Source organism: Lissotriton vulgaris, chromosome 11 (assembly GCF_964263255.1).
Source record: "Lissotriton vulgaris chromosome 11, aLisVul1.2, whole genome shotgun sequence".
Lineage (NCBI taxonomy): Eukaryota > Metazoa > Chordata > Amphibia > Caudata > Salamandridae > Lissotriton > Lissotriton vulgaris.
Genome location: NC_141699.1, coordinates 117090812 through 117112844, shown reverse-complemented (window position 1 = coordinate 117112844; position 22033 = coordinate 117090812). Strand labels below are relative to the sequence as shown.

Genomic DNA, 22033 nt, shown 5'->3' with positions numbered 1-22033 from the left:
TAGTACTCACCTTGATATGTCTTGCTCTAGAGATCTGAGTGATTTCATACTCCAAAGTGTTATGAAGTTCTGCTGCAGGAACTATTCAATGCGAGTAACTAATTCAATTGACGTCAAGTTGCTCAACTGTTTAACCATTCCACAAAATGGTACTCCTAAAAAAAGGCAAACTCTCTGAACAGCATGATCAAACATCCTCTCCCAGACACCAGTGCAAAGCTACTGTCCCAAAGCACATGAGTAGCGTTTAAAGTATCACATGATCATGGAGATAAAAGCAATGAGGGCACCTTACGCTATGGACTCTGCTTCTAAGCATATAGCAAAATGTCTGTAACCTAGAACTGCAATAATGGACACAGTAACCTTTTATTTAAGCACCCCGGGGTAGGCCGGCATCAGGATAGACCTTTCAGTTTCAATGTCTCTTCCAATGGCTATGCCAAACCTTTGTATATATGTACTGCAGACATTAAATTAGATGACACTTTTATTTCCAAGATTCTTGTCCCATTAGGTTCCAGCTCATAATGTGAAACCTGAAGAGTAAGGCGACTATAGAAAAGTCTACAGAACTAGAAAGGCAACTTGTGCTTTTTCACTTGGCTCTGCATTCAGAATTCCACTGATGCTGAAAGTTCAATAATCTAGTTCTTCAAGATATAGAACTGAAATCTTTACCACAGTCATAGAACTTAACTTGGGCAGTTTGTCTTCAGTAGGTCGAATGCACTGCAAGAGCACCTCTGCACTTTAAGAGCTTCCTGATTTTCACACACATCCTTGGGAAAGAGACGGGCAGAATTGTGCCATAATGTTCCAATTAAAGTTTGAAGCCAGAGTGAATGGCAACCACTCCGGAGGTAAGATTGCAGTAAGTGACTTTAAGGAATCCAGCATCTTCAATCATTTCCTTAAACTCCTCCTGAAACAAAAAAATGTTAGAGATGAATTGAAGAGATAAATACTAGGCCACTTGTACCTAAAAGACAGGAAAGGGTTAGCATTTGGTTACTGAGCTGTCATCTCAGACAGAATTTGTGCCTTAGCCCTTTTAGAGTTTATGAAGTTTACTCTCCAATATGCTTTGTCTCCCTTCTTGGAGGCTGAGACCTCGTTGAGTTTGATTCAGAGGGCCGCACCCAATGGCTCCTGCCCATGTTTCTAGAGGAATAGGACTTATGTTGTAAAGGTTTGAGGCAGTTATCCATGAGCCACTCATGTTACAGCAGGAGATGGGAGCAGTGGCTGAACTCACCAAACAGGCAATTATTCTATATGAAAATTCCCATTTTAGATATGTGTCTCAAAAAAACTAGAGCTATTGCCGGGCCTCATGACACACAGGTTACAACAGGACAGACTTTAACTTTGTGTCAATAAACCCTATGACAATGGCAGCATCTACACAATCTCTTGTTCTCACTTAAAACTGCTGTAGTGGATGCCACCGAAAAACCTCAACTCATTGCTCCAGGAGAAGCATTTTTTCCTATGGACTGTAAAAGCCATGAGAGTCAGAAGAGGGATGGCAAGCTCTGCCTTTGTCATAGACAGAGCACACACACTCAGTATTGGCTTTAGGAAAACTGAAAGCCAGAACACAATTGCTGATTAATACCCAAAAGTTTATTAACTCTTTATACAGTGCCTCATTCTAACCACTAGACCCCTCAGCACTTCAAACACCGGGTTTTCCTAGATGGCACCATTCAAAAGCATATGTACTTTCTACAGTCTGAAATCCTAACACACTTAACATTCACATCACAACATAAACAGAGGTTGACAATACATTGCTAGCATTTTACATAACTATCATACTCGTGCAATTTGACTGGCAAGTGGTGGCTCTTAAGAGATCCTTTTCCTTCATGGTTCACTTCTACTGTGCCTAATTTCGTAGTCCTATCTTTATTCATTGTTCAACATTTTATTAATCAATCTCTTTGCTTCCTTACATTTCTATGTACAAAATCCAAGAATATCAGTTCCAAAAGAATATCAATGTTGCAGGAATAAACATGCATATTTTGCAATTCTTTTAGATAATGATTATTTTTCCGAACAGACAAAATATACTCTATTAAACCATTCTTTGTGTCCTGTACATGACTATTATCAAATAATATAACCCGTGGAGCATCTAACTTGAGAGTAAATTATTATGATAATCATGAAATAATCACAGTTGTGCTTACATTTAGTCACTTCTAAAGAACTATTCTAGCATCCTATTTTTGTGGGCATTACAAGGTTAGAGCTGCTGGCCTTGTGCTACTTATAACTAATTTCCTGTGTTAGGTCCTGAATCCCAATATCGCTGCTATTTTGAATTAAACCCAATATTGCTGCTATTTTCGACCTCGTTTTTTTAACTGATTGAAATGCTGGTTTTACCGTTTTAAAATTGTATTCTGATATTGCCACTCACTTGCATTCGTGCTCCAGCTCTCTCTCCCGGTCGAACACAGCTACCTTGTAGCTGTTTGAGTGGAGGAAAGGAGCGGAGGATTTCCCTTGACATCCTCCCTTCTGGCAGTATAGAGGTAGGCGCTAGTGGTTGGCCTCTCCTTTGGACAGGCTTCTTATTCTATTTATTGCCAATATGGCGCAGTCGCGCAGCGGACATGCCAAACGCAAGCCCATCTGCGCCCGTCCGCGCCTGGACCGGCCTAGGGTCAGGACCCCGGTTCTAGGACAATCAAAGTAAGTAGATGAACAAAGGAAGGCTAGCTCATACTCGAGCAAGCAACTAAGGATCATTCAAAGTAATGTTAGGAATGACAAGTGGGTCTGCCCTTATTTTAATCTGGAGATCTCTTTTAGTAGAGACTGCTCTGATCAATGCACGATCTCTCCCTAAACATAAATATGAGATTGCAGATGTGTTGGATAATTATGATCTTGATTTACTATTCATTACGGAAACATGGGCTGATTCCTCTGCTGGCCCAGATTTCTGTATTGCCACTCCTGATGGTTATTCTATGCATAGATGTGATACAACTTTGAAGAAAGGAGGGGGATTGGCAATCATCCATCGAGATGAGTTTTCAGCCAGGACAGAGGTGGTCACTACTGAGGCCTGTGAGGCACTTAGTTTTAATATATTACTCTCTAAACATCAGTCTTTCAAAGGAATCCTATCATATCGTCCACCATGCCCCAGGAGAAACTTCCCATCAGTAATAAGTAATTTATTGGATTCGGTTGCAACCAAATCCAACTTCACAATTTTGGGGGATTTCAACTTCCATTTGGAAGCTCTCCTAGACAGAGACTCAGCAGCTCTCATCTCCAATTTAGAGGCCTTAGGATTTTCTGAAAAAGTGAAAACTCCCACTCACCTAGGGGCACACATTGGATGGTCTGTTCACAAATAGTGATCACATTTCAATAAGAATGGTTCTCCCTCTGACATGGTCGGACCATTGTGCCCTACTATTTGACATCAGGATATTACAGCCTGTCTCTATGCAGACCAATCCCATTCCCTCTGAACAATTCAGAGCCTGGAGTAGCATTAATCAAATCCATCTTAGACACAATTTAGTAGATTCTCAACCAGAGGTTACGTTAGACCCGGAATTAGCCTCAACTAATTATACGGAATGGCTCCAAAATGCATTTAGCAAATTGGTACCCTATAAGACAGTCTCCAAAAACAGGACTCCTCCTTCAGCGCCATGGTTTACCGAGGAGCTTAGATTAGAGAAGCAAAACTGCAGGAATCAGGAAAGACGCTGGCGTCAAGAATACAACGACTTGGAGAAAACATGCTATAAAGCAGCCCTGTTAAAGTATAAACGTCTTATAATTGTAGAAAAAATAACTACTATACCAGAACAATAGAAACAGTACAAAACTCCACTAAACAACTGTTTCAAGTAGTTTCCACATTGTCAGAGCCAGTGGTCATTACTATCAAAGAAGCCTCCCAATCACTTTGTGATTCATTAGCCAGTTTTTTCCAAGACAAGGTGGGCCATATCTAATTAAATTTTAACACATCTATAGAGGACTTGAACCAGTTAGATGACAATAACATGGTTGGAGAGTCCCCCAGTTTCATGGAATTCAGACCAGTGTCGGTGGAACTGGTCAATGATTTGATTAAGACAGTCAAATCAGGATGCCCTTCTGACCCATGCCCCCCCTCAGTCTTAAAAACGATTTTGGACCTGATAGGCACTAATTTAATGGGCATCTGCAATGCCATGTTCTGCTCAGGCACCTACCGTCAATATGGAAAAAGGCCATTATTCCACTATTGCGAAAGAAAAGTAATCTTGACCCAGGAGAAACTACAGACCAATCGCACGTTTACCTTTTCCAGCGAAGCTCTTTGAAAAAGTTATGAATACCCAGTTAACGCAGTTTATAGAAGGGAACAAACTGTTAGATGACACCCAATTGGGCTTTAGGAAAGGAGATGGCATGGAGACCGCTCTTATCAAAGCATCAGATGAAATCAGAATGGTGCTAGACAGAGAAGGTGCCGCAGTCCTGGTGCTTCTGGATTTATCAGCAGCTTTTGACACGGTTGATCATGTCACTTTGATCAACCGGGTCTCAACTTTGGGTGTTGGACGAAAGGCCAAGGCCCTTCTGTCTTCTTTTCTCTCCGAACGGACTCAGTCAGTCATCATGGGTGACTATAACCCATCAGTCTTTGCTCTTCCCCGTGGTGTCCCGCAGGGATCGTCGCTGAGCCCGACCCGGTTTAATATATACGTGACGGACTTAGCACGAGTAATCAAGACTTTTGGAATGGGCCTCACGTCCTATGCCGACGACACACAACTTGTGCTAGCGGTGCATAAAGATGGGGAGGCAGTAACGGCAGCCTTTTATGATGGCATGCTGGCCATCAGCTCATGGATGGCAAACATTTGCCTTAAATTAAATTCGAGGGGTTGAGTGCGCTACTGGGGTGTAGGTGCATCCCTGTGGTGGGCACACTTGTATGGAACTGTGTGTAACAAAACAACACAGTGATTTCCAAGCGGTTAATTCAAATAAAGTTCCAATGGTTGAAGGTTTCAAAAGTTTTAATTAAAGTCTTTCATTTGATGTGTTTCATATTAAATTCATATGAATTAGCAGACCATCAATTTAATCCATCAGAAACTGTGAGTGGCTCCGATGCATTTCGGACAAAAGTGTCCTTTCTCAAGGAGCACTGAAACAAAGAGGATATATAGAACCAAATCAATGCACATAGTGTAAAAATGAATAAGATACATCAATGTTTACATGAGTGACTCAAAGTGTGCACCACATGCATCCAGTAGCGGGATAACGAAAGAACGTGAAAGGAGTGATGTCTCACCATAAGGATAGGTGTGTTGTCTCACCAAGGTACAAGTGTGGGAGAGCATAGGTAAAGAAAATGACCGAAATGGTTTAAACAAGGGTTAGATGCGTAAGTGCTACGCGTGAGAACGTGGTGTGAACCAGGATTAAGAGCGTCAGAGTTAAACGTGAGGAAATGTGAGGCGTGACGGGATAAAACGGGGCGAATGGTTTAGAGAGCGTGGCGGTTAAATAGTGAAAGCAGCGGCTCAAAAGAGCATAAAACAGGGCTTACTTGACAGCTTGCGGTATGCTCAGTGATCCTAGAAGAAAGATAGGATCACCGTTTTTAATAAGATGGCGAGTGAAAAGCGGAGCTGAAGGTTGTAAGGACAGCGGAAGAACGGGAAACACTTACTAGGTCTGCCTGTGTAGCGGAGCCGTGTAATGGGTTCCGGGAAGGTGGAACTCCGCGTAGCGAATGCGGAGTTTTGGTGGGTGGTGGAAGGGTGAAAGAAACTAAAGAGGGACTAATGAGAAAAAGTACAAGTGAACCACAACGTTAGGTGAGGGAAGTGGCCATATTGGAAGGGAGGATGAGAACCCAAAGGTACCAAAGGAAGGTTATGTTAAACAGAACAACAAATGAATGCAAACGGCAAAACAATGTCATAATGCATCAATGAATGCCCAAGGGCGGCATTACAAGTAACAGCTCAATTCAGTCCGGTCGTTAAGACCAAAAGGTTTCTGTGATTGCAGCCTGTACATCCAGGCAGTTTCTCTTTGCAACAACGCCTTGTTATTGTCTCTGCCTTCGGTTTTGGGGACAATCTCGAGGACCATATATTTAAGTTGAGCCACGTTGTGGTTGGCTTCATTGAAGTGGATGGCAATATTAGACTTGATGTTTTTGGTCCTTATGTTAGACTTGTGTTCGTTCAACCTTGTCTTTATCTTCCTGCTTGTTTTGCCCACGTAGGTTTTACCACATGGGCACTTTAGGAGGTAGATCAGATTCGAAGAGTCGCATGTGGCGTCTACATTCAGTTTAATGTTAAATCCTCTCATGGGATGACAGACAGTATTGCCCTTCATTACATTATTGCAGTTGCTGCAATGGTGACATGGTCGTGTGCCAGTGTGGGTAGTTGGGGTACCCTCAATTGTTTGCTTGGATAAAATTTCTTTGAAGTTCATAGGCCTGGTGTAGGCAAAGATCGGGGGATCTTGGAAGAGGTCACCGAAATCCGGTTCCGATGAGAGGATGCGCCAGTGTTTCATTATGATCTGTTTGTACTTGTTACTTGAAGTAGAGTATCTCGAAACTAATACCATTCTCTGGCTGTCAGTTTTTGGCTTACTCATCAGAGCTTCTGTCCGAGAGGTTGCGGATGTGCGATCCGTAGCTTCCTTAAGGATGGTCTCTGGGTAACCTCTGCAACGAAATCTGGATGCAATGCCTGCAATTTGATTCATCCTGATGTTTGGATCGGAAACAATACGGGTAACTCTCAGCATCTGACTGTAAGGCAAGTGTCTTTTTAAAGAGTTGCGGTGAAAACTGCTATAGAGTAAGGCGTTGTTGCGGTCTGTGATTTTTCGGAAAAGATCTGTCTGTATACCTTGTGGGGTTATTTGAATGAGAAGGTCCAGAAAAGCAATCTCTTGCTGATTGATGTTCCAAGTAAAGTCGATACGATCATCTTTGGTGTTGAGATCCGTTAAAGCAAGTTCTAAGCTCTCTTGAGAGCCTTTCCAAACGAAGAGTAGGTCGACGATGTAGCGTGAGTAAAGCTTAAGGTTATCCATCCAGGTTTTGTTCATGTAAATGTGGTTGAGTTCAAAATTGCCCATGTATAGATTCGCGTAGGTGGGAGACGCACAATTGCCCATAGCCATTCCGGACATTTGTAAGTACCAGGTTTCGTCATGTTTGAAGTAGCTATGGTACAGAGTATATACCATCAGTTCAAGAATAAATGGTTTCAAGGTGTCACTGATTTCAGATGAAAGCAAGGCCTGTTCCACCGCATTGATCCCTCCTTCATGAGGGATAGAGGTATACAAACTTCTCACATCGGCTGTACAAAGGATTAGTTTCTCGTTTTCAAGAAATTCCATTGCAGATAGTTTGTTCAACAGTTGTGTGGTATCTTTGATATAGCTGGGTAAGTTTTGGACCATGGGTTGTAGGTAACGGTCTATGAATTTGCCTGTGGGTTCGTGAATCGAACCTCTGGTCGAGACGATTGGGCGAAACGGTGGATCCATCAAATTTTTATGTATCTTCGGTAGCATGGTTATAGATGGGCACCGGGGGTGTTCTGTGACCAGGTATCTCTTAGTTCTATCTTCAATGACTCCATCAGTTGTGGCTTTATTAACAAAAGACAATAGTTCCATTTTATACTCATTTGTGGGATTACCTTCAAGAGGCAGGTAGACATTGCGATGGAGTCATTGAAGATAGAACTAAGAGATACCTGGTCACAGAACACCCCCGGAGCCCATCTATAACCATGCTACCCAAGATACATAAAAATTTGATGGATCCACCGTTTCGCCCAATCGTCTCGACCAGAGGTTCGATTCACGAACCCACAGGCAAATTCATAGACCGTTACCTACAACCCATGGTCCAAAACTTACCCGGCTATATCAAAGATACCACACAACTGTTGAACAAACTATCTGCAATGGAATTTCTTGAAAACGAGAAACTAATCCTTTGTACAGCCGATGTGAGAAGTTTGTATACCTCTATCCCTCATGAAGGAGGGATCAATGCGGTGGAACAGGCCTTGCTTTCATCTGAAATCAGTGACACCTTGAAACCATTTATTCTTGAACTGATGGTATATACGGTGTACCATAGCTACTTCAAACATGACGAAACCTGGTACTTACAAATGTCCGGAATGGCTATGGGCAATTGTGCGGCTCCCACCTACGCGAATCTATACATGGGCAATTTTGAACTCAACCACATTTACATGAACAAAACCTGGATGGATAACCTTAAGCTTTACGCACGCTACATCGTCGACCTACTCTTCGTTTGGAAAGGCTCTCAAGAGAGCTTAGAACTTGCTTTAACGGATCTCAACACCAAAGATGATCGTATTGACTTTACTTGGAACATCAATCAGCAAGAGATTGCTTTTCTGGACGTTCTCATTCAAATAACCCCACAAGGTATACAGACAGATCTTTTCCGAAAAACCACAGACCGCAACAACGCCTTACTCTATAGCAGTTTTCACCGCAACTCTTTAAAAAGACACTCGCCTTACAGTCAGATGCTGAGAGTTACCCGTATTGTTTCCGATCCAAACATCAGGATGAATCAAATTGCAGGCATTGCATCCAGATTTCGTTGCAGAGGTTACCCAGAGACCATCCTTAAGGAAGCTACAGATCGCACATCCGCAACGTCTCGGACAGAAGCTCTGATGAGTAAGCCAAAAACTGACAGCCAGAGAATGGTATTAGTTTCGAGATACTCTACTTCAAGTAACAAGTACAAACAGATCATAACGAAACACTGGCGCATCCTCTCATCGGAACCGGATTTCGGTGACCTCTTCCAAGAACCCCCGATCTTTGCCTACACCAGGCCTATGAACTTCAAAGAAATTTTATCCAAGCAAACAATTGAGGCCACCCCAACTACCCACACTGGCACACGACCATGTCACCATTGCAGCAACTGCAATAATGTAATGAAGGGCAATACTGTCTGTCATCCCATGAGAGGATTTAACATTAAACTGAATGTAGACGCCACATGCGACTCTTCGAATCTGATCTACCTCCTAAAGTGCCCATGTGGTAAAACCTACGTGGGCAAAACAAGCAGGAAGATAAAGACAAGGTTGAACGAACACAAGTCTAACATAAGGACCAAAAACATCAAGTCTAATATTGCCATCCACTTCAATGAAGCCAACCACAACGTGGCTCAACTTAAATATATGGTCCTCGAGATTGTCCCCAAAACCAAAGGCAGAGACAATAACAAGGCGTTGTTGCAAAGAGAAACTGCCTGGATGTACAGGCTGCAATCACAGAAACCTTTTGGTCTTAACGACCGGACTGAATTGAGCTGTTACTTGTAATGCCGCCGTTGGGCATTCATTGATGCATTATGACATTGTTTTGCCGTTTGCATTCATTTGTTGTTCTGTTTAACATAACCTTCCTTTGGTACCTTTGGGTTCTCATCCTCCCTTCCAATATGGCCACTTCCCTCACCTAACGTTGTGGTTCACTTGTACTTTTTCTCATTAGTCCCTCTTTAGTTTCTTTCACCCTTCCACCACCCACCAAAACTCCGCATTCGCTACGCGGAGTTCCACCTTCCCGGAACCCATTACACGGCTCCGCTACACAGGCAGACCTAGTAAGTGTTTCCCGTTCTTCCGCTGTCCTCACAACCTTCAGCTCCGCTTTTTACTCGCCATCTTATTAAAAACGGTGATCCTATCTTTCTTCTAGGATCACTGAGCATACTGCAAGCTGTCAAGTAAGCCCTGTTTTATGCTCTTTTGAGCCGCTGCTTTCACTATTTAACCGCCACGCTCTCTAAACCATTCGCCCCGTTTTATCCCGTCACGCCTCACATTTCCTCACGTTTAACTCTGACGCTCTTAATCCTGGTTCACACCACGTTCTCACGCGTAGCACTTACGCATCTAACCCTTGTTTAAACCATTTCGGTCATTTTCTTTACCTATGCTCTCCCACACTTGTACCTTGGTGAGACAACACACCTATCCTTATGGTGAGACATCACTCCTTTCACGTTCTTTCGTTATCCCGCTACTGGATGCATGTGGTGCACACATTGAGTCACTCATCTAAACATTGATGTATCTTATTCATTTTTACACTATGTGCATTGATTTGGTTCTATATATCCTCTTTGTTTCAGTGCTCCTTGAGAAAGGACACTTTTGTCCGAAATGCATCGGAGCCACTCACAGTTTCTGATGGATTAAATTGATGGTCTGCTAATTCATATGAATTTAATATGAAACACATCAAATGAAAGACTTTAATTAAAACTTTTGAAACCTTCAACCAATGGAACTTTATTTGAATTAACCGCTTGGAAATCACTGTGTTGTTTTGTTACACACAGTTCCATACAAGTGTGCCCACCACAGGGATGCGCCTACACCCCAGTAGCGCACTCAACCCCTCAATCATTTAGGACGTACCAGTGAACAGTTACGTCACCTGTAGGAGCACCTTAAAACCGACACCTTGCTTACTTTTTCTACCCACTGTTGATAACTTACGCTGTGCGCCACGCCCTATCATCTTAGTTTAAATTAAATTCGGACAAGACCGAGGTAATGGTTTTTGGCAACCTAACTCCAGGATGTTCTCCGACATGGTGGCCAGAGGAATTGGGATTACTCCCTACTCCTGTTAAGAAGGCACGAAACGTAGGCGTCATGTTTAACGAGAGCCTCACTTTTAAACAGCATGTCAATGCGGTGGCTTCTTCGTCCTTTTAAGTTCTAAGATAACAAAATTGCTACCCTATCTCCCGATGAGTGCTGGAAAAACTCTCATCAGTGCTCTAGTTATGTCAAGAGTTGATTACTGTAACGGCCTGTTATTTAATGCACAAGAAAATGTGCTGAACAGGCTGCAACGGATACAGAACGCAGCCGCTAGGATATTGTCAGGCACTATAAAGTTTAAGCCAATTTCCAATGTTAGGCGCCAACTCCATTGGCTGTCCTTAAAAAGCAGAACTAAATTTAAGGCGCTATGCATTGCTTATAAAGCAGTTCATGGTACAGGGCCTGAATATCTGAAAAAAGCTTTGAGCATATGCGCCCAGCAGAGCCTTACGCTCCGTGGCCGCCAACCTTCTTATCGTTCCCAGAACAAACAAAGTTAACTGGGGCGACAGAAGATTTGTAGTAAACTTTGGAACCTGCTCCTCTTCAAATTAAGACCAGCCTAACACTATTATCTTTTAGGAAACAAGTGAAAACTTGGCTACTCGAGCAATAAAAGCCTTCCCGCTATACTTTACAGTCCATAGCGCCGAGGCACCCTTGGGTATTTGCGCGCTCTATAAATTATTTTTTAAAAAAAATTCTAGGTGCCAATGCAACCTTCCTGATAACATCTTAGTCTTCCTTACTGAATAGCATCAGAGATCTTCATATCAACTTGAAAACGCCTCCATGTGGTTTAAAATGCATGATCACAGTGGCAGATGTTGGAGGACGGGATGCATCTTCTATGCGGGCACAGACTTCTTCCAGCATCCATCAAACAGAGGTGTGGAATTACTACTGTACGAGGTCTATGACATAATATTTTGGGGTCAAGGACACATTTTTTGGTAATTTGTTCCTAGGAAAAGTAGGCACAACCCTTTGCAGCAAAAGCCCTTTAACTGTCAGCTTACAATGCCACAGGATGGTTGTGGGGAAAAAAGTGCCTGCAGAGAAGGCAAAGCAGGCATCCATATGTAAAAGATGTTCAAAATGGTAAACTATATAAAGTTCATTAATGCAAAGCCTTTACTGATTGAGTATGCGATCTAAGGAAATACAGTGAACTGTAAGCTCAACAGCATTACTGACAGTGGTTCCAATATAAATATTGTACAATATTTCAAAAATTAACAATATGTGGATATCCGTAATTCTCATGTATAATATGCAAATACATGCAGAAAAATGAAAGCAAGAAGCATCATTGTTATTACAATGCGCTGCAAAAATCATAATCAATGGGTAAAAAAACTAAACAAATGCTTACAGCTATTTTAGTGGCATAAAATGCCCAGATATGTAGAATTCACATTCTCTGTTCTGACATCAGGAGGACAAACATTTCACCTCCAAAACACAGGTGCAATAAATGGCCCCCTGGCAAGGGCCCTAGCACTTACATATTTACAATTGAAGCACTGATCCTATCAAAAACCAAATTGTGAAAACGGTATTATTGTTATTAGCATGTTTTTTCCTGGTAGAGAAAAGGCACTAATGATGCATGGACACTTGCAAGTTTGCTAAAACCCTAGTGAAAGAAAAAACACGCCAGGGAATAAAAAGATTGTCTCACAAATGTCGACATTTGTTTCTGTACTTGCAGTCTAAATCACAGAATCCTACATTGTTGTAGGACTAAATGCAGAAGATACAATAAACAATTTGGGTCTACAGCATTCCCCTTGGCACCAGTTCCCCAATCAAAGCAAGACAATATACCTGGGCCGGGAAGCGTCGGATGCTTTCCACGAGGTACTGGTACGACTTCCAGTCCCCAGCGATCACCTCGCCAATAACCGGTATCACTTGAAAACTGTACAAATCATAAAGCCTGGGAACAGCAATGACAAAGGAAAAAACTGATTATTAGGAGAACCTTGAGTAGCCGGTGCAGAACTGATCCTCCCAATTATCAGACTAACTTCCATCTCTCGTTCCAACTTTGCGGAGAAGTACAAAAGTTACATAACATAGGGAGTAAGACATTAGCAAACAAAATGAAGATTGTACAGTATTCTCCAAGTCTACAGGGTTTGAGAAAAAAAAGCTGGCGCACCGAAAGTTTGGGGCAGCAGAAAGGTATTTACTAGCAATGTCATCAATTAACTTAGAGTGAAAGGGCTCAGCTTGGAAGAAGGGAGAGGGGTAGCAGGACTAAGGACTGTGAGGGATTACTTGGATGACAGCAATTCTGCTTCACATTGTGCCGGGGGAAATTTGTTGGATTCATCCACAAAATCGCCCCTCACAACCACCTCCCTCCCCTTCTCCCTACTCATCCCCAAGGCAGAGGTCAGCAAACTCCTTACACATCATCCTCTCTTACGCCTCCCACACTCTGCTACCCTAACCCCGTCCTAGGACCCAGAGTATGGAAGACCAGGTCCTGAATGAACCTCCCCAGCCTCACCCCTTCTTATGCTATCCATGAGAAATACTCCCGACCAGGACCCTAGGGGTTTTCCTCCTCTCGTACATATCCAAACTGACTACCTCATTCTGCAGGTTTCCGTTCTTCAACCTGTATCTTCAGCCTTGCCAACTTTCTACTCCGATTCTGATGACCTCCAAATTCTCCACTCTTCAAGAACAACAGGCCACTGTTGTGAACTTATGGGATACGCTCTGATCTTTAGAATTTCTGCTTCAATTTCCCCACCACTTTGACCTGGTCTACCCTGCTCTGTACCAACCAATATACACAAAGCTTGAGCTGTGCCTGCAAACCAACAGCCCAGTTTCTTCTGCTTTTTGCTGCAGAAAATATTTGATGCTGCTGCCTGTTAATCACTGTATGCCACCTGCTGCAGTATATATGACAGATTATTGGATAGCCTCTACTGTTTTTTCTAAAAGATTCATAGTAAAGTACTCGGTCACTCATTAGATCGTGTTCACTATGTATAAAACTTCTAATAAATAAACAACTTACACCTGTCCCTACATCACCTTCACACAGGTCGACCACACCAGGAGTACTACTATTTTTGTACTTCAGACTTTTAAGAAGTCTTTAGCCCTCCCATCTTTCCCATACAAGTGTATTGTTGTCAACACCTTTCTTTTCTCTAATGAGCCTGAATCCAACCCTAGAGCGTGAATTCCTTTACAGAACACAGACAGCAACTTCTCTTCCAGATATTTAATTTAAGGCTGGTGGGAAGCTTTAGGATTGTACAGAGAATTGATGTGTTGTTTATAACTGTCAGGGGTATAAACGGTGTAAAATCCAACACAGCAAGGTTAAGAAGAGACAAAATGTACTGCTCAACGTGTATTATGTGGACCATGATGTATATTAGTTCAATGGGAACCCAATTTTTATTTTATATTGACATGCCTTTTAAATTATTTATATGGTTTTAGTAATGATTGATGCCCTAATCCATGTCGATGAAATCTAGTGGTTGTATATCCTTGGAGGTCGTAATAATGGTAATAATGATGAAATGTTAATACTTTTTTATTCCTGCGTCTTAATGTATGAAAAGTTTTTTTATTGCATCTTTTATGATACCCTGTATCGAAATAAAGATTTTGAATTGAATTGATAATTTATTGCGAGTCCCTGTAGGGCATGCAAATAACACCTTCAAGAAAACCACCACCAATCTGGAAAGAGTGTCAAAGCTTTATTCTTCTAAACAGCTGGCAATGTAAATGTAAATGTAAATGTACATGTATTTATATAGCGCAAATCACTGACCGAGGTCGGTATCTAAGCGCTTGCTTAGGGAACCCGTCCTGGTATTCCCCTGTGAGATAACCCCGGCAGGGTATCCACAAGGTGAAAGCCAGGCATCCCGCCGCGAGGGGCCATTGTGGAGATTAAGCAAGCTATTGCCCAGAGTCGCAGAGTGTGAACCCATGAGTCGAGAAGGCACCGGAGTGAGAATTATCGAGTCCGTGGAATTTTTTGCCCAAGACCCGCCGAGGCGGGGAATTGAGCCCTGGCCCAGGGCCGATCTCAGCTTCCGGGTCTGCCGCCTCTAACCCCTGAGCCACACTTCTCCACTTTACCCACTGTCGGTGTGTAAAGCTCTGGACTCATCCACTATTTTGCCTTCAGTACTCACCCCCTCAGCTTTCCAGAACCCAGCTAACATTCTCTGTGAGATCAGGCATGATACCATAGTTAACAACACGAGTAACACAACAGCACACAAAGGACAAAGCTTACAGAAGACAAATACCATACACATCGCCCTTTCAGTTTTCAGTATAACAGGTTGATCTTTTCACAGGGCGCCCCAGCACTGAAATGAAAAGGCAAACATTTCTTCCAACATTCTTCTTCCTGTTACTGTAATGGTTTACAAACTTCTACCAGCATTTACAAGAAACAAATACACATCCATTTTAAAATTTTAGGGAAAAACACAATCAAGCCCTACAAACCTGGATGTAAGAGGGTTAGTCACACTGCTGAACTCCATACACAGAAATTGCCCTCCGGGTTTTAGCACACGATATGCCTCTTGAAGTGCCTGAGGGAGGGAAAGAGAGAGACTTCTGGCTTATGTTGCCCGGGTGCAATCATATGGTTATCACAATGCTCTCATTTGCTGGTCTTTGGTACAGATCAACTGTGATGTCTTATGCTTTAACTTTGCAGTGACAACACCATGAATGAATGGATGCATCATCAGGGAATTCAATAATAACGTTAAAAACATTACTTAGTTGAGTGTTACAGTCGTGCACAGTTACGGAATGGTGAAATACATTATGCTGGACTCTGGTCTGAGGGAACCACACACTAGATCTTGAATGAATACCAATGAAACCAGCCTAACTACACAACAGCAAATTGTAATCCCTCCCATATGCTGAACCGGTGTAAAGCATCAATTTAGGTTTTAGTTAGATGTGGCTCATGAATTCTCAATATATATTGGAGAATTGGTTGTTTTGTGTAAATATAGTAAATATAGTAAACTCATTATTTATGCCACCATGTACATTGAATTGCTCACACTCATGCAACAGTTGAGATGAGAAGACGTACTTGTTAGAAACTGGGTCTCTAATTGGCAGTGATTTGCACCCTGTCCAAGAAGGAACCCTCGCTCTAGTCAGAGTAAGTAAGCAACACACTCAAAATAACCCATGCTCACCCCCTTGGTAGCTTGGCCAAAAGCAGTTAGGCTCATCCTCAGAGGCAATGTGTAAAGTATTTGTGTACACACACACACACACCCACACCACAAAAGTACTCCACACCAGTTTAGAAAAACAGGCAATGTTTAACTGAGTATAACAAGACCAAAATGGCAAAAATCCAACATAGCCAAATCAAGTTATGAGTTTTACATATTAAATAGAGTTATAGTTCTTAGAAAACTATAGTTCCAACTGGGGCTATCGGGTCACGCTTGACTGGGACAAATCCACAAGTTCAGCCTCACTGAGAGGGAGCCGGCCGGATACAGGAGCCACACAGACCCCAGTACAGTATCTTGGCTGTGTAAAAAATCAACGATGATGCGAGGAGCAGGGCAGATGAGGTGTGGTGAAAGTAGGTGATGCGTCAGTTCCTTACGTTTAGCCGCTAAAGTACGGGGATGATGCAAGGTGCAGGAGAGGTGAGGCATCTGTTACAGGTGTGATACCCACGTTCCTGACTGCTGTGCAGTATCGATGATGAAGTCGTTGGTCAAGCCACGAGGTCCCGGTTTCGTGCTGAAGTCGAATCACTGGGCCACAGTTGCGGCATGTGAGTCAGAGTGGTGCATCACAGACTTCGGTGGTGCGGTGTTCGGGACTCCCAAACTGGTGGCTCTTCGGAGGCGCTGCGGCATAGTTAGAGCCTGCAGTGTAAATCGCGGTCGTTGTGTAGAGCAAGGACCACAGAATCTGTGCAGCTAGTAGCCCGCGTCAAATTTGCAGAAAGGTTCAGGTTCCGAAGTCGCTCAGCATCTGTTTCTTCTTGTAGCAGGAAAACTCACTTCCAATGGCCCAGGATCTGGAGTTGGCACCACTTAGCAATTAGGGCTCTCTGCAAATGAGCCCAGGTGCTATGGTGAAGTCTTTAATGGCCCTGAGACTTTCAACAGGAGGCAAGCTCAACTCAAGCCTTTGGAGAAACTTTAAAATGCAGGATGTAGAAAGCAAAGTACAGTCCACTCACTCCCAGGAAGAGAAGCAGCAGGCAGGAGGCCAACACAGCAAATCAATTGTCAAAGCGGCAGGCCCTCCTGGCCGCCCAAGGCTCTTCTTCCTGGCAGAATGTCCTCAGTCCAGAAGTGTTCTAAGTATGTGGTGTCAGAGGTTCAGTAATTATACCCCTTCTAACCTCTGAAGTAGGGAGACTTCAAAGCACTGTCTATGTATGTATCGGCACCCAATCCTGGCTTGCCGATAATCACCTCAAACTCAATACCCTGAAAACAGAGTTCCTTCTGATCTCACCTCCAGCGAAGATATCCACCACTCAAATTTGGCTTAAACCCCTAACCGCACTCAATGTCCAACCCACCATCGTGGACTCAGCAAAATCTTTAGGCATAACACTCGACACCAATCTCAACATGCAGCAACATATCAGCAAGGCAACAAAGGGAGCGAACTTCCAGATCAATACTCTGAGGAAACTTAAACCCTACCTCCCAGCCAAAGACTTCCAAACCGCAGTACAAGCACTCGTCATCCCACAAATTGAATACGGCAGCACCGCCCTCTGCGGACTCCCCCTAACTACAACCGCACCACTAAAAGCTTCTCTAAATGCTGCAGCGAGACTCATCACTGGGGCAAAAAAGCACTCCCACATTACCCCTGACTTGAAATCCCTGAATTGGCTGCCTTTTGAAGCCAGAATACATCTGAAAATCGCCTGCATGACACACAAGGCGGTACACCTAAACTCACCCGGCTACCTCGCTCAGAAATTGACAATCTCTGGGGGAATTAGAAACACGAGAGGCACAAACAATCTTCTGCTGAAACCTCGAAGATTCCGGAAGGAAAAAACATACAAGCGCTCCTTCTCAGGAATGGCGCCTAGGATTTGGAACACACTCCCTCCCGAAACCAGGCTTATCTCTTCCACTACACTCTTTAAAAAAGAAGTAAAAGCTATCCTCATGGCTAAATACACTTGAACTACTATCTCGAACGAACTCTGTGAACACCCTGCACCAATCTGTACTACATGTTTGACCCCTTTACTTATTTGTAAGAGTTGTCTTATTACTCACATGATTGGCTTTGCAGCCACCTATTTGTACTGTGTGATCTATTGAGTGACTTGTTTGACTATGTTCCCTCATGTACCCCTCTATGTAAAGCGCTCTGATATCTGCGAAGATCTTGTTCGCGCTATATAAAACTTTGAAAATAAATAAAATAAATAAATGTAGGGCACCAGACCCTTTCTTTCTTGGGCCTGGCTCCAGACACACTACAGGGAGGGAAGACTTCTTTGTGTGGGGAAAGACACAGCCCTATTCAGGTGCAAGTGTCTGCCCCTCCCACCACTCTTGCTCAGGAAGGCTCATCAGCTTGGTGATGGGCCATCAGGATATGCATGGCATACTTCAGCTTCCTTTGTGTGCGACTGTCTAGAGAGAATTCACAAAGCCCAACTGTCATCCAACCCAGACGTGTATTCCAGGGACAGGCAGAGGCACAGAATGGTTAAGTACGAAAACGTAGACTTTTTAAAATTGCCCTCTTCAGACCTGCAATCTAAAAACCACCTTCACTAAAAGATGTGTTTTGAAAATTGTGAATCCAGAGACACCAAACCCCCATTTTTATCTACTCCCAATTAGAAAAGACACTGGTACGATGTTACCAGGCATCTCCAATGCAAACCTCTGAGAGAGATAGACTTTGCTGTAGTGAAAACCAAATTTAGCAGTTTTTCACTACTAGGACACGTGAAACTCACCAATGGGTCTACCAAGGGCTACCTTAGGGGTGCCTTACATGTAATAAAAGGGAAGGTTTGGCCTGGCAAGTGGGTGCACACACAGGAGCTGCAGTGGCAGGCCTGAGACAGGTTTGCGAGGCTACTCATGTGGGTGGCGCAATCAGTGCTGCAAGCCCACTAGTAGCATTCGAGTTACAGTCCCTGGGCACACACGGTGCATTGTACTTGGGACTTACAAGTAAATCAAATATGCCAACCATGGAGAAACCAATTACCATCAGGTTGTGGGTACACAGCACTTGCACTTTGGCACTGGTCAGTAGTGGTGAAGTGCCCAGATTCCTAAAGCCAGAAAAAACGAAATTCAGTACACAGTCAAAAACCGGAGCTCAGAAGCAAAAAGACAGGGGAAACTACACCAAAAGATGCCAGGTCTAACAATACTCATCACAAAAGGTTGGTTGTGACAGATTGACTAATCCAATATTGCAAACCTCATTGACATTTCTGACCCCTAATCAAGGCTACTCAGTAATATCACTATTCAGGTTATCTTGAAATGTCTCTGCCAGAGTAATATTGCAGCATAATGTCCCTGACAGAACAGTTGACAAACAAGTTTTATTAATGACCAACCAAACTCAAAATGAATCCTCACAGAGAGGCTTTTATTCAGTCTTCGCCACAAATTCCACAGTTATTCGTTAGGTTCTAAGACAAAAGGAAGGAGGTACCTCCCCTCCACCCCCACAGCACATGAAAATTAGTTTGAGCACTTACACAAAACTATATTGCATCCCAATCCAACCAGGACGCCATGCATGTCTGACAGCAGACTACGCCCTCAGAGCAAATGTTTTCTAAAACATAGCAATGGGCTTGTTTGCTTCTTGCGCTTTTACTACTTGCAGCCTCAAATCTTCCGCTGTAGGTAGGGGTCAGCTTCCAGTTAGTCTTCTTCTTTGTGACCTGGATTCCTTTTTTCTGCACAGCTTTTGACAGAATTCCTTAACTCATCCTGCTTCTCTTCTTCCAAGGCAACCCAACAGCTTCCCTATCCTTGAATTTCTATGGTATATTGTGCACCCTAGCAGCCCGAATTCTGCTGACCAGTGCTCCTATTTATTGAACCCACATAATTTATTTTAATTGCCACCACACGCCACCTTTTTCATTTATATAATTTTAATCTTGGCTCAGATTTCTATAACCTTCCGCCAAGTTAGCTGTGATTGAGTTTTACTTAATGGGTGTTCCGGACAACAAATAGAATTACTTGCATCTTGTCAGCTTTGCTTCAGATATAAGTAATCCCCTAATTACTGCTTTAAGTACATCCCACCTCATTGTTGTGGACACCTGTACTCCCTTAAGGTGTTCAACTTACTAAAGTCTTCCTCAATTCTCAGCATTATTATCAGTTCTTTGAGTAAGTAGTCATTAGGTTTCCAAACCATGGTTCTAGCCCGGATGTCACTGTTCATCCCAGAGATGTGTGGGATGCCATCGGTGATTAGAGAATGCAATTGGTCCCCGTTCTGCTTCCTGTAGCCAACTAACATGGGAGTAATGTGAGTAGTTTGAGTTGCCGTACAAAAACGGGTGCTTATGTCTCTAGCTATCTATGAAGCCCAAGTACTGCATTAGTCGCTTTCCCTCCTGAACATCTGTAGGATCTATTTGATCCTATCCATTTCCGTGTTCATGACGTCATTGAAATCCCCTGCTAACCAAGTGGATCCAAGGCTTTCTCTGCCATCATTGGTAGTGCTGACCCTGGAAATTCTTCCTCCCCCACATTTGGTACAGATTGAAGCAAGAGATAACTAGAGCTGTTCTTACTGCCAATTCAACAATATCCACCTGCTGGCTGAGGCCAGGTGCTAGATAAGGAATCAGCACAATTGAAGCCTCTTTTGGTCCTGTACTAGAAAATGGATTTCTTATGCATACGTGTCTCCCCTTTTTATCTCTTGTAAAATCGCGAAACTTTGTTGTGGTTACTTAGGACCCCAAATTATTAGTTATGTGCTTATCGGTTAGTAGTTCCTGTGTCTGGTTTAGGCTTCATATATTGTGTAGTTCCAACTAATCCGCAGGACATGCGCATTTGTTTTGACAACATAAACTTTGGGTGAGGTGCCTAGACTGATTTAGAGCACCCGCCGTAGGATATGTCGGCCTAGAGACCAGCTAGCTCACAGTGCCACCGCAAGCCCCCCTAACCTTACCAGGGAGCAAATGGTTTCCGGAAAACACCGAACATGACAACCCTGACCCCCTCAGGGATTGTGGAAACAGATCAGAACTTTTCGCCCATTCACTTGTCCTCACTAGTGCTCATATACAGAATACACAGTGGGACGTTTTCAATAAATTTCTTGAACCAACGTTATTCTTGTATAGAATAAATGTGTTGCGGTAATCAGTAGACAGAAGCAGATGAAAGTGATTACAAGCACCAAAAGTGTAAATAGTGGATACAGTTTTACCATGGTGCTAAAACAGTTTGTATTATATGCAAGCATATAAACAATGCAGTAATCAGACACACACCCACTATGCATACCCTACTCTAAGTGCACCTAGACTGTAAGTGTGGAGCCAAAAATCTCCCCATGGGACAATCCAACCCCATTACCTGGCAGAAGAGAATGAAGACCCCGTCTTGGTCACAAACTAGACACCCCATAAGAGATGTCAGACCACTTTGCGGTGAAGTCTCAGCCTGCAGGGACCCTCGGGTCAGCTGAAGTGCCTCATCTGTTAATCGATTGGGATGCTCATTATTTATAAAAGAAAGTAGCCTTGCGATATACGTTGTAGATTAGCGATGTTATGGACATGTAGATCGCTCTGTCACCCGGGGGATGAAGTTTGAAAAACATTTGTACGTAGTGCCTAAAGAGGCCCTGTACATGATGTTTGAGGCATCGTGATAATGTTGTGCGAAACTAGATGTGTAAACAAAGTAGTTTCAGAGAAGCAAAACAAACATTGTCGTGCATGCTTCGCTACCTGGGCCTAACCCGGGAACATAACACTTAGTGTGCGCCTTTAGTTGTTCATTCTCTTTTCATTCTTATCTAGAGGCTTCATTGTGTTTTATGTAGTGACTTCTGTGATATTTCCCTACCCAAGGATAGATGGTCATTCCTCCTACCCAACTGTGCCCCACTTACCACCTCTCCAACTTACTGCCTCGCTTTGACCGCAATTCTTTTTAACCCCAAATCCAAAGCTGTATAGTAACATTGTGTTCCAACTGTCTGCATCTCCCCCTAAACTTTGGGGGTTATCACTTTGGCGGTCTGTCAGACCACCATCA

The 22033-nt window shown here is 43.1% G+C and overlaps 1 protein-coding gene across 1 annotated transcript in view; it reads right to left on the bottom strand.

Moving 5' to 3' along the window:
- Positions 1–355: 355 nt before the first annotated feature.
- Positions 356–22033, bottom strand: part of COQ5 (coenzyme Q5, methyltransferase) — a 58539-nt gene continuing 36861 nt past the window's right edge. Inside the window, exons 5-7 of the mRNA XM_086942853.1 lie at positions 15228–15316; positions 12549–12660; positions 356–925 (exon numbers count right to left, since the gene is read on the bottom strand). Of these exons, the coding sequence (XP_086798979.1) occupies positions 824–925; positions 12549–12660; positions 15228–15316 (303 nt within the window). The 3' untranslated portion in view covers positions 356–823. The remainder of the gene's footprint in view (positions 926–12548; positions 12661–15227; positions 15317–22033) is intronic.